The 13,622-nt window shown below is 38.8% G+C and overlaps 1 protein-coding gene and 1 long non-coding RNA gene across 2 annotated transcripts; one reads left to right on the top strand and one right to left on the bottom strand.

Moving 5' to 3' along the window:
• Nucleotides 1-366: 366 nt before the first annotated feature.
• Nucleotides 367-2,556, bottom strand: LOC106151040 (uncharacterized). The gene has a single exon (XM_087013297.1). The coding sequence runs from the start codon at nucleotides 2,554-2,556 to the stop codon at nucleotides 367-369; it is 2,190 nt and encodes a 729-aa protein (XP_086869423.1).
• Nucleotides 2,557-11,715: 9,159 nt separating this feature from the next.
• LOC147761623 (uncharacterized) lies at nucleotides 11,716-13,140 on the top strand. The gene is made up of 2 exons (XR_015334790.1): nucleotides 11,716-12,414; nucleotides 12,834-13,140. It is a non-coding gene; the product is annotated as an uncharacterized LOC147761623 (long non-coding RNA).
• Nucleotides 13,141-13,622: the final 482 nt, after the last annotated feature.

The raw sequence follows: 13,622 nt of genomic DNA, 5'->3' as shown, positions 1-13,622 counted from the left end.
ATTTTGACCTATTTCTAATGAAGCAAGACTTTGTTTACATGTGCCTTAATCAAGAAAGCATAAATAAGTGTGTTCTTCTACTAATTCAAATGATGAGCATTTCTCTCCCCTACCCCCCCCTACCCCCCCGCCCCCCCCCCCCCCCCCCCCCCACACACACACACACACACACACACACACACTATCAAAGAGGGCATATTTTGACTGCTACCTATAGGTTCGCAAGTTAGATAATTTTCTTAAATAAAACAGTTGGGGCTCCAAATTTTTTCATAAGTATTATACTATATCATGTTATCAAATCATTCACTAAATACGCATATCCTTATCAAACAATATTTTTAATATGTTGGTTTCATGTCACCGCTATTCTATAAACCTATACGTGGATATTTTTCCTCTAGCGGTTCCAACGACAAGCTCTCCGTTACTGTTGACATCGACTGACAAAGGATATCTTATATCGTCAATCCATGTCAAAATTCTACGTAGAAAACGTCCGTCTGAACCAAGGACAATCACCCTGTCATTACGACAGTCAGCTATGAATATGCGTCCAAACATGTCTACGCATATTCCTCGTGGATCATCCAGTTCCTCGTCCCCGCTTTCAATCTGATCTCGCAATCCGTATTGGAACCTGACGTCACCCTTGGGTGTCACTGCATACACACTGTGGGTCAAGTAGTCGCTGACTATGATTGCATTGATCCCGTAGTGGTATGCACAGCGTAGTGCACCTTTACTGCACATTGGGATAGCAATTCTTTGAACAAGTTGAAAAGATACCATGTCGTACATACAGATGCACTGTGCACCACTATCACACACGTACACTGTACCCTCTGTACGGTCCACAGTGACACCCCAGGGGTCAGACATATCACCCTGACCAAAACATCGGATAACCTGGCCTGACGTTGAATACAGTCTACAACATTTATCTCTGCATGTGACCACGAATCTATCGTAACTGACTGTAGTGATATGCCTCGCTTTTCCCTCTATACTGATCTCACGATTACATTGGCCTGTGCTGAAGAATATGGACACTTTAATACCATGTACAACTAAATAGCACCCGTTATCTATGCACTGGATATCCCACGACCAACCCTTCACGATAAAACAGGTTCCCCGCTTTGCTCTTCCAAGGGATTTGGCTTTCTTAAATTCTTTGAGTACGGGAAAGTACGCTCTTTCTTGATTCAATCTTCCAAAACATGCATCCAAGGGACCCCGGTATGTTTTGGTCGTAATGGAGCCCGGTTTGATGGTCAGTGGCCGTGGTTCAGGGATTTTAGGCAACTGAAGCACGACATCCATATTTGTTTGCCCTGGTGTAAACGTTATGTCAGTGATTTCAGTATCAAAGCCTGGTTCTACGTTTTGTAACTCCTGAATTCTAGTTTGGAGTATTTTAGAGTGGGTCATGACCTCGATGTCAGAACCGGTGTTTGTGAGCTGCTGAGCGAAATCATGAATGGTCTGAATCGAAATCTTATTCATTTCAAGCCTGTCCTTTTCAGCTTCTAAAGTCTTCACCTGCGTGGACGTTAGTCCCTTAACTTCTTCCGATATTGTGTTGCTTTTTTCATCTAAACATCTTTTCATTTTGGTGTAATCAGACTGTACTTTTGTTCGATACGTTTCCAAATGCTGCTTGACATCGACCAAATAGGCGTCCGTCTGTTCGCGTACATACTTCTCTACTTGCTGGTAATAATCGGTGAGTTCTCTTTCAATAGTTTTACTGTTTTTACTTATCTGCTTTGTCATAGCTAATTTCTGAGAATCCACCAAACGAAGAATCTTTGTCTGATTTTCTGTCAGCCTCTCTTCCGTTCGTACAATGGTTTTCTCCACCTTTTCAAAACGAGACAGTTTCCCGTTTGGAAGACATCTCAGTTTTGCTTGTATTATCACCCGCTGAGCCTTCACCACATCTGCAATTTTTTCGAAGTCGTGTTTACTGTGAGTTTCCAAAATACAATCTCTACATGCCACGGTGTCATCCTCTTTACAATAGAATTTTAGCAACTCGCCGTCGTGATTTTCGCAGTATTGAGCTTTATGTAATATCTGACGTAACTGAGTTTGTTTGTTAGCTGGGTTAACTGATATATTGATTTGTGACTGAGGTACAAAGTGATGATCAGTTAATGCTGGGATGCTATCATGCAATTCACGACATGTAGCGCACAGTTGGTTGGTCTTGGGACAACCTTGGCACAGCAAAGTGGCCTCTTTATGTTTACAATACTCACAAAGATTACCCTCTGGCGCTTTCTGATCTTTCATGAAGTCTGTTACTTTTCTTAAGAGAAAGTTTTTCACGAGAGTGTCTAACCCACCGGGTGGTACGGGGGCCTCTTGGCGACACACGGGGCAGAAGAACTTGTTCTGGACACCATTCTTGGCTGCATGGTCAGCAATGCATTCCAGACAGAATGTGTGGTAACATGGGAGCACTCTCGGGTCTTTATATTCCCCCAGGCATATATGACACGTTAGAAAGTTCTCACTGAAGGCACTGCACATCTCTTTCGAAGCCATTGCAATAGTATATTAGCGCCCAGTGTGGGCACAGCGCTCCGCCTCTACACGCCGACCGGGGCTCTACAGCTGCCAAAGCCGTTACGAAAGCTTATATATCATTAAATTAGTTATCTATGCTAATTAAAGTTGCCACCAGATCAACACGATCATAATCAGGTGTTGTTGCCAATAACCAAGACGGTGTCAAATTTTAGTGTACCAATTGAGTGTTTGCCATATCAATGATACACTGTGAGGGGTGACATTCCATTGACGTGCCTTAATGCTCCAAACTCCCCCTAGAAGGGAAGAACCGTTCCTTTATATTTGCAGGGCACCCACACCTTGCATCACGTTTACCCTAACCTGCACGAATTCAATGGAGATCGGACTCTCTGTTATACAGACTTGTGTGACGTCTCTCGTAGCGGTCCTAATTATACGCCTAGGCGACATACGAGACTAGGAAGCTCGCATGAATCCGCGGGAGGTGGTTGGGGCTACATGTAATTTATTAGCAGTTAGGAAGAAACTCCATATATCGGTAATGATTTTTTCTTTTTTTTTTTTTTTTTTTAGAAAGCAATAGTGACAGACAAAACATGGTGAATTCCTACTGCTAGGCAATAGGCTGTAACTTTTGAGTAAACAAAGTGAAAATATCCGTGAATAAATTGTCAGCTTTCCTTAGTTACCGCACCTCGTCATACCGTCGTCATTATTTCTGACCTCCCTGTCCCCATACATTGCTTGGGTAAACTTTGGGATATAACGGATGCTCTCCATTTTTTTCATCTATACTACTTTAATATTGTCACCGATTGTTCCTAATAATAATAATAATAATAATAATAATAATAATAATAATAATTTATTTGCTATAATTGCAACCCAAAGGTTGAAGTTTTACAATGTATCATAAATAAAATCATAAGGTACTTAAAAGTAACTAAATTTTATAAACTAAAAGACAAAAGCTTTAAAACAAGACTTATAAGACAATTTGGAGCAGTATTTTACATGAAATTTAAAATACTGTGCATTAGATTCATCACAATCAGATGATGTTGTCAATCATGAGGCGGTACCAAAGTCCCCAATCTATTACACTACATCTACATGTGCCAAGGTCCATGTTAATAAATATTGATGCATTGTTTGATAAAGTTATCGATACACAGCACTGTCAGGGCGATATCAAGGCACAGCGTGATATGTCAGTGATACGTGGGTAGCAGTGGTGTGCCGGGTGATTCTGGAGGGGGGTTACTCTTACAGGACCAAGTCACATGTGACGAGCACGAAAACAGGGAAAGTTGTTTCTATTATTGGTGACTTCACACAGATAAACAACAGATGGATAATGTTATCATCATCATCATAATCATTATTATTGTCATTATAAATAATTTTCTACCGCCCCCCCTTCAGCAGATATCTCCGTTTGCCGGAGGTGACTTCAGGGGCTACTACCGGGTACATGGGTTCATCACAACAACGCACATGTTCACAGTTCTCCCTTCGTGATTGCTTTTTTTTTTTTTTTCAGAAACGCAATTTTCTAAGGATGGAACAACCATCCATGAGCCCTAATACTATGTTTTATGGTTGTATATCGAGACAATAAACCAACCTATGAATAGAATAATCAGAATCTTACAGTACCGCCCCTTTTAAATATATTTCACAACGACAGCTTAAAAGTGTCTGAATAAAAGTATCCGAATTTATTTTCCAGAAAATTAATTCATCATAATTTTTCAAGGAAGCGAGCGAACAATTAGCTTAATGCAACTAGAGCTGTACAATTTGTCAACAAGTTAAAAAGCACGTATTTTAGCACAACAGCGTATATAATATATTTGCCGCTAATGATATTGCAGTATTGCAGTGGAAAGTCTCTGCTTCTTCCAACAAAAATTGCAGGGTGTGAACAGAAAGCCACGGTGTTAACGCTGCTGTTGTCTGGAAAGAGCTGGTATATCAACAGTAAGCCACGGGGTAAACGCTGCTGTTGTCTGGATAGAGCTGGTAACATCAACGGAAACCCACGGTCTTGATGCTGCTATTGTCTGGATAGAACTGGTAACGTCAGTAGGAATTCAAGCCACGGTCTTGATGCTGCTTGTGTCTGGATACAGCTGGTAACCGGTGAACGTGCTGTGGAACTTCCCGGGATGGTTATGAAGAGCGTGGCCTCCAACTAAATCAATCCACACCTCGTCTCCCTCTGCTAGCCGCAAAGCAATAGCATTACTGCCTGTCGCAAACCCCGTGGAAGGTTTACCATACCCAGTATTCTTTATCACACCATTGTGGTTCAATCTGACATATACGGGCTTGCTGTAGTGGCTGAGACTATGGTAATGGAAGACAGACTCCTGAAATTGGAGAGGTGAATATCCCGGTGTATTTATTATAACCGTTGCCATCGTTGAGAAAGACGGTGCCGTAGATAACCACAGCGTTACCTTTCCCCGTCTGGTCAAGATCATTTGATCTCCCCGCCTAGAACGCTACCAGTCCGTAGGCTGCAAGGATATTGGAATCATAATATAGTTGTAATTGTATAATAATATTGCAGATTTTTTCTGTAGCCAAACAAAAAATATTGCATATGTTGGTTTATAATCTATTATATATCCTAAGGGGACTTCGTTACCAATGCTTCAGTGCTGCTGCTGTCACCTTTACAACTTGCCCCCTTTGCATGAAAATCGTTACTTAACTGAAATTGCGATTATTTCAAGGTCATTTTTAAACGAGAGTTTTAATGATTTACAGACTCGAAAGCGACAATTCTTGTGCAACTGTATTACCTAAAAACGGTAATTTCTTCATTTCTCAACGAAACATCAATTCAATATGGCAGTCTTTGACAGGTATACACATGTCGCTATTATCATCATATAATTGTTTTGTGAAATTTCACATTCAAAACGGAAAACAATAAGTTTTGGAAAGTTTTATCCCTTATTACAATAACTAAAATAAAGCCATGAGAAACAATTACTAACTTATACAAAATGTTAAAACAAATACCAATGACTGTAAATATTCAGAATGTAAATTTCTCCATCACCTCACCTCTATGGCGCAGCCACATCGATGTTCCAATGAGAGATGAGTTTGCTTTTGGTCTAACGGCGACTTCTGGTGAATTATCTAAGATAACGGCAATTTATATACGTTACATACAAAGGATAACTGGGTAAAATCCTCCCTACCAACTGAAAAACAATTCGGGCCAATTTGAATTACAAAGTCATGATTTTAATTTTTTACGGTCTAGACTTATTCATCAGAGCGTAATTGCTTTTGATTTATAAGACCCTTTCTTTGACAAAAGTTAAACTATGTAAATGCTTATGCAAAAGAACAAATAGCACGTCTAACCCTGGGTTTCAGTCGCCTAAAGAGGTTAAATAATCTTCTAATCCACATCTTACTGGTTACCAGTCTTTTTTGACAGTGTGTGTCGAGAATAAAAAAACAGGTCTATTAATCAAAAGGCCAATGATCGTAATTCGTTAGTATCTACAGACTTGACATTTAATATGGTCATAATTAATCAGTTTTTTTTCCTATTTTGCTGACTGATAAATGAAAATAAGGATTAAAATCGTGTTTTAATAACTTTTGATAATCTATTCGATGTCAGTGTGACTTCAGTTCATTAACTGATTTCGCCAGTGAAGCATACAAAAATACATTTCCCATTTTAAGTCATACGACAACCATTGATAGCGATATTTTGGATCTCCATATTTTCCTAATTATTGTCTTTAAAAGAGTTACATGTCCCACAAAGCCCCCCCCCCCACCCCCATATCAGTGACTAGTCAAAGCAACAGTCGCTGTTACGCTTGACCTCATCTTGCTGCTACCAGAGGTTTCAAGCCGCAAGGAATTCCTTATGATAGATTTTTAGAGTTTAATCTGATATAAAATTCCAGGCAACGGTTAAAACTTGTCCAATTTGGCTCAGTTTTGTTGTAGGACATACAGGCCGTTGATTTGGCGAGTAATGACCTACCGACATATTGTCTCGGTGGTTCAATTATGGCGACTTTGATGACCAAGGTATAACGTAGCTACTCATTCCCTTGGTTCTATTAGTTATCTGCTATTAAAAGTGCTCTGTGAGAACCGGCAACCTCATCGTGCAACCTAAAATTGTTCCTAAGGTGTCCCTTATCAAATGATAGTCAAGTGGTTCCCAGATTATTCCTTTATTTGATCTGGTTCAGGTTTTCATCGATGACTACCATTGGTGTTTTGGCACCAATGTGATATCCACTCCAAATACTGACTCTGTCAATGACCCTAGTCACTTAAGAAGTGGCACACACTTCGTCGTAGGCCTCTTCATAATGTCTGTAAACTCTGTTTAGACCAGTTTAGCGGTACAGGTGAAATCTGACCCCAATAAGGAAAGCCACGCGGTTTCAGTGTTCTACCCAGAAACGGTCATGGTCCCCAGTTCATTAGAGAAACAGACTACGCTGCCTTGCTGTTTACAGTGGCTTCCTCAGAGGTCATCTGGTATCTTAACCTGCTGAACCAGTTTGGTGTTCGCTAAGAGCCTTGAAAAACGCGTTTTGCTGACAATTTTCCCCTCATTCAAAATGGACTGGGTGGTTTGGGTTTAATTGCAGCAGCATATCCTTAAGGACAGTGAGTCCTGTACCCTGGTGGTAAGACGTCGAAGCATTGGGTGTGGTCTCTGTGTAGGTACATCAGTCTGGGCATTACTCTATAAAACTGTATAGACCATTCCGTTTGACACAATAATCTGTCTGGCAATGTCTGTGCTTTTCGCGCCATTCTGGCACAGCTTAACAATTTTGTAAAACACTGCTTAATTCATTTTACGCACTGCAAAACCGACCGCTTGCATGCAAAATTTCAAATTCTTCTATGCAGAAGTTGCCGACATATGGATACTTTTTTGACAGAACCATGATTCGCCATAGCCAAGCTTTGACCAGCCCAAAGGAGCACTGCCCAATTAAATCAGTGCATATTACACAAGGCAACAGTGCAACAGACTTGGTAGTCACTTAATTGGCAGCGACACACCTGACTTCACACTTCTCCAGTCAGATGTCTTATATGAGATCTGAATTTATTGAAAAAGAACGCACTTTTACCTAGGCATACCTTAAAAACTGAAATATTCCATATTGAATGTCAAGTCTGTAAATATTTTTACCAATTCAATTATCCTGTTATATTTTTAGCTGTTTGTGGTAATAAATAAGATTTCAAAAACAAATTATAAATAAAATAAATTATAGATGGTGTCGGTTGTTATTTGCAAGCAAACAAAATTAGTATAAAAAATAATGAACCTATTTCTGATCAATTACAATCCTTGAACTTCTGAATAGTGTGCGTGAATTGGCGGGAACTTTGGGGGTTACAAGTTGATCAAGTGAAGGTGGGGATTTCCTTGCAAACCATTTTGCAAGCATGTTTAGAACGGGCTTTCTTGATTTGAGGAATAACAGTTTATTGAAATGTGATTGGCCCGTCGAGATGTGAGGTTTGTCGGTAGATTCCATAGCCAGCTGAATGTTGCTGGGGTATCAAAGAAAATAAGATTTCATTCCTCTGGAACGAAACCCGGGGTGCAGTGCTGAAAGTAAACTTTAACATTTTTGTTTACTCTTTGAGCACTTATGACAAACCGCGTGCAAGATAATATTAGGACCTTTACTGAACAATATATGGTTTGTTTCTCAGTCTGATGTAGTCCTATTCTAACCATTTTCTTTCTATCCTTTTCCCTATGAATAAGCTGGCATTAGATGTCCTTTGGCTGATGAAGACCAGTGTCTAAAGCTGTGTTCCTCATATCCATCCATATGTATTTATTCATTTATTTGTTTGTTTGTTTGTTTGACATGCCTATGCATTACTTGACAAAAACACTGAGCAATCCTCGAAGCAGTAGCAAACCAAACAGTGGTATTTTCAACGCTAATGATCTGCTCTTTTTCTCTGCTACAGCAGCAGGTCTCCGTTATAACGTGACCCAGCAGGGGGCACACTATAGTTCCTGGAGACTTAACATTCACGGATTCAAGTCCAAAGTAATCATATCCAGTGGTAAAGGGTAAATATACGACAATGTGGCGAATAAAGAGAGTTTCCTTTCATCTGATCGGTTATCCGTTTAATGAACAAGTTATATTTGATTTAAAAAAAACTTATTTAGATCTATATGTTTATGATGTTGTCTGTAAATGTTATTGTGTTACGTTGAAGCTATACAGTGTTTACATTGTATTCTCCCTGTCCTTCCATTCTTGATCAATTTTTTTAAAAAATGACGTTTACAACCAAGATTGTTCACTGCTCTTTTTTCAAATAAGCCCTTATGTTTAAGCAACACAATTTCCATAGTTTGGCGACATACGCTGCATAAGTGACATTAGGGTATAACTAATTCTTGTGGAATTTGTTGTTGCAAGTAACGGACCAAGCCATCCACAGAAACCACTGAATATGCTGCTTATGCACTGCGGCCGGAGGAACTTTTCAGTGCAATTCACTGTGGCAGATATGGCTTTGGAAGAATTCTCATATTGTTGTCATTTTTATTTCGACTTGGAAGCCAACAATGCAGCCCTTTTCTATGGGTCTCTTGGAAATTAAATAAATGTGCACCCTATTTACCACAGAAATATAATATACATGTACCTTTATGCGCATTTTCCCCAGATACTGGAAATCTTTTTTATTTTTTCTAAAATTTTTTTAACCTATCCATTTTTGGAGTTAATACTACATGTAGAATGAATATTTTGCCCTTTTACAAGATGCAGTTCTTGCCGCAGATATTGCAGAATTCGTCTTTTGAAAAGGGATTCTCAAATTCTATGTTGTTGTCAATCTGCCTTTCTCGTTTACTGTGCCTGTCTACCCTTCTTATAAGGACAACAGTGATAATCTGACTTATTTTCGGTACACGCCGATCTTACACTGATGTAGTTTAAAAATGGAGTTCGTTCTTAATTAATTGTTTTGTTTTCTGGATGGTCTTAACTGGGTGACCTGGTTATAACTGATGAAAAAAAAAGAGGCAGAATATATCGAAAGTCACCCAAACAAGGCTCATCGGTCTGGTGGGAAATAGAAAGATCGTAGAATGGTCGCTACTGATCGCCGATGAAGATACAGAGATCTCGACAGGGATGCCCAACTTGCGCTCAAACAGCGAATGGACGCCGTAAGTTGCACAGGGGACGCTCAAGGGAGCAGGCGGGTCGCTCAGTGGTCGCACAGGTCACTCAGTGGACTCACAAGTCGTTTGCATTTTAACAGGTGAATCTAGATTCAGTCATTCAAAAGATGCACAATGGACGTACAAGCATTTACACTGAGACACGATTTAATTGCTTTGGCGACCATTGAGCGTCCTGACCACATGTTTGATTGTAGAAAGGACGCAGAAAGGACGCCGTCCTGTGCAAGGGGTCTTTATTAGTGATGCTCCCCATAAAAGACAATACTGTCTGTTCACATACATGGCTGCAGCGCAAGTGGCTCCCTCTTGCTGCTACCTGGAATTTTAAACTGCCAGACGTTCCTTCTAGGTCATACAGTAAATTGTCTGAGGTCAGCACGTATTCTGTGATTAATATTGCAAGTGTCCTGTGTGGACATTAAAGATAGTAAGACGGTCCTTTTCTATGGTTCTCTCGAACTTAATTATATGTAAGTGGATCCTATTCGTTTAAAAATGATAATCAGAATGTCACAAATAAAGTGTTTAGCGATATACTTTTCCTTTTTGGCCAAGGATGCAATTTTTTGAACACGCGTAGAATGTATACCAAGCAACGGTGCAAAGAGAAAAAATGTACCAACCTGTTTTAGATACTAGACACGATGTTGAAGTTGCTTTCGCACAAAAGGAAATAAACTGAAGCCCCCATATCCCAGATCAAACTACATGGTATACAGACAAAGACACGTGCATACATTTTAATGACACTAAATGAATATGAATATCTTTACATTTAAATTTATGATTCTGAAATTGGTCCAAGATGAAGGCCACTTTCATTACTTCACAGCTCCAGTAAATTATCTAAATAAGCGTGTTTTAAACGTATGACCCCAGACGTTGTTTGCAAGAACAAGAGGCTGCAAGTACTAGGCATTGATAAGCGGAGGATTGAGTCAACGCTTTAAGAAAGAGACTTGAGGTAAGGTTATGAAGAGCTTCATATGCACATTTTCGTTATTTAGCTTTAAAGTCAAAGCCTTGTACAATAACAAAAAGGTTTAAGACAGGCCTCCTTGCGACAAAGTGGACATCACAAAATAACCCAAGCCAGAACTTATGGCAATGGAACTGATATATTATTTATTAGAGATTAAAGTTTAAATTCTGAAAAATCTTATAATCTATACTTACCTACACTTGTTGAAATTTAAATCTGCTTGGCATTTTTTTCATCGCTTATTGTGTAACAGGTTTTGTCATTATCAATGAACAATAAAGCACATGTTTGCCCAATAAATGTTAGAAAACGTCATTTCATTTACTTAATTATGTGAAACGGATAATGGTATTTATGATCAATTTTGATTAATCTCACTCTCTTATCAGGGAATGTAGCGATCGGTCTGAAAGGTTATGTTTTGGATTGCATTTTTGTTGCTGATTAACTCATAGAAAGGCTATTTAAGTGTGTGTCCACGAGAAAACCAGACCAAATGTAGAAAATGCGGGGGTGAACGGATTTACACCATATTTGGTGTGTTTGAAATTTTATATGAACAATATCTGAGGCTGCAATATTTCCAGAAAAAAATCCCTACCTACAGAGATATGGGCAGTCACAATTTGGGGGGTTAATCAACCAAAAATTCATCTGAAAAACAGGGTTATATTGATTGGCCTTACAGTTTATACAGGTGTCACTTAATGATTTAGTTTGGTGATATGTTATAACCTAAAGATAGGGGATTAAAATGATATACACTTTTTTCACCCTCTTTGTTTCCATGGTAACAAACTAAACGTTTTTCTCAGGGCTACGAACCACATGCTTTGAACACCCCCCTTCTATTTTTGACAATATCTTCATCTTCACAGGTCTTTGGGGTAAAGCGTGTTCAGGACTAACAGATAACTCATTAATCTATTTATACATCAAAACTTACTGCTGTTCTACAACTTGTCCGTTGTAAGAGATAGAACATGACCTAATTTCTTCATTTTTCGTAAATTTATCTGGACACATTTATCGGTGCACTCAACCTCAGCTATCTCTTTCAAGTCAACAAATGGTTTAAAACACTGTTAGTTGAGCTTTATATCTTCATTTTACCTATTCTAATTTTTTTTCTGGTTAAAACAAGCATCTAACACATTTTAAAATCATGTGAAACTAATGTACTAACGACAGAACAACACAGCGTGATTATCCAACATGGCGGAAAGCGCGGACTGTTTCTTTGCAAATCGTCCTCACCGAAGTCGTATATCATGTGGTTTATACTCTGTCTACAGATGTGAAAAAACATGTAGTGTATTGAAAAACTGCAACAGAGATATTAAGAGTCATCTTTGTCGCGTTTACGTGAAGCAAAACAGCGTGAGTTACGAAAGCAAACTGATTCTTGTCAGGTGTGGACACTTTTGTCTCCGATGACCGCAATTGGACATTTTCAAGTAACTTTGGGAGAATGAATGGGTTACACCATGTGACCAGCATAGGGATATGGGCTTGGTTTGTGCTGGAAACCATCCACACAGGGAAAAACGAGCCTATAACGAAATATGTCATGGGATTAACTTGCAGATGTCAGTGTAGACAAAAAGCCATTTGAATATACTGGTGCCACTTGGTTCAGGTAAGAAACGGGTTTGTTTGTATTTTTATACAGGCTAAAAGCCAGAAAAAAGGTCACTCAGAAAAAATGATCTAGGTGCAATTTTTTAATGGTAAACGGTCCATTTTTTTCTTTTTTAAAAGAAAACTGCCCCCTTTCAAATAATGAAATTTCAGCCTAATCTTTTAAGCTATATTTGTGTAGGTATTTAGGTTGGTTTAAGGGTATTTTGGTAAAATAAATTTAAGGGTAACAATTGGAATTAGATTGAAGCTAGGGCTGGCCTTGGCAAAATTGCTAGTCTCATCATAATTTATTTTCGAAACCATATCTTATCAAACATTGACACATGGGATAATAATTTATTTTTCATCAACGTATCAATTAACTTTGAGATAAGTGTTTTCATGTGTCTATAGTAAGCTATATTTATATTTCAGGCACATTTGAGAGGTGTTATTTGACACACAGTGATCTTATGGTCAGCAAAAGAGTCCAAAGCCTTGCAGAAACTGAAACTAGTGTGGAAATGACGGATGTTGTAGAAAGGCATGTATGTAAATGAAAGCTACAATATAACAAATGCTGAGGAGATCCACGAGGCCTTAGTTTCTGCAGATGGAGTGGAGGGGTGCTCTTTTGCTGCCATTTTCTACATCCAGCTAGACAGACATCTTCCAAACCTGCATGGACTGGAGTGTCCAATTACAACAATTTGGCTTTCTTGATTCCCACAACATGAGAAAAGGTGTCTCTCTTCCTTGAGCAGTTTTATTATGAGTGATACTGATGTTAAAGTTAATTTGGGTTTATCTGAAGCAAATGTGCCAACTGGGACTATTCTGAGAGAACTCCACCCTCTTGAATATCTCACTGAGTTACACAATGGATGAGCTTTAAAGTCATATAAACCTTTGAAACTATATTCAAATAAAGTAAATGAGTTTTTACTGAAGGAGTTTAGAAGGGCACAAGAAACAGGCCAGCAGAACCTAGCATTTGTGAACATGAAGATGAGAATGAAATGTCAGTAAGGAGGGTTACAGACTATTCAGGAAAAAAAATCGGCAGTTATTTTTGAATGTATTATAAACTTTGATGTTATGAGCTGTAATGTTTGATATAAAACTGTTAAGATGTTTCATAACACCAGGATATATTTTGCAGTTGTGTTAGTTTTGCTTTTTTGAATAGAAAATTATCTTGTTTTGCTACATTATGATATAGGT

This window comes from Lingula anatina, chromosome 5 (genome assembly GCF_051362555.1).
Source record: "Lingula anatina isolate TDL-2025a chromosome 5, LinAna3.0, whole genome shotgun sequence".
Lineage (NCBI taxonomy): Eukaryota > Metazoa > Brachiopoda > Lingulata > Lingulida > Lingulidae > Lingula > Lingula anatina.
This window is presented reverse-complemented; position numbering and strand designations above follow the sequence as displayed.

Coding starts and splice junctions, on each gene's coding strand:
- LOC106151040 (XM_087013297.1), bottom strand. CDS start 2,556: ATGGCTTCGAAAGAGATGTGCAGTGCCTTCAGTGAGAACTTTCTAACG.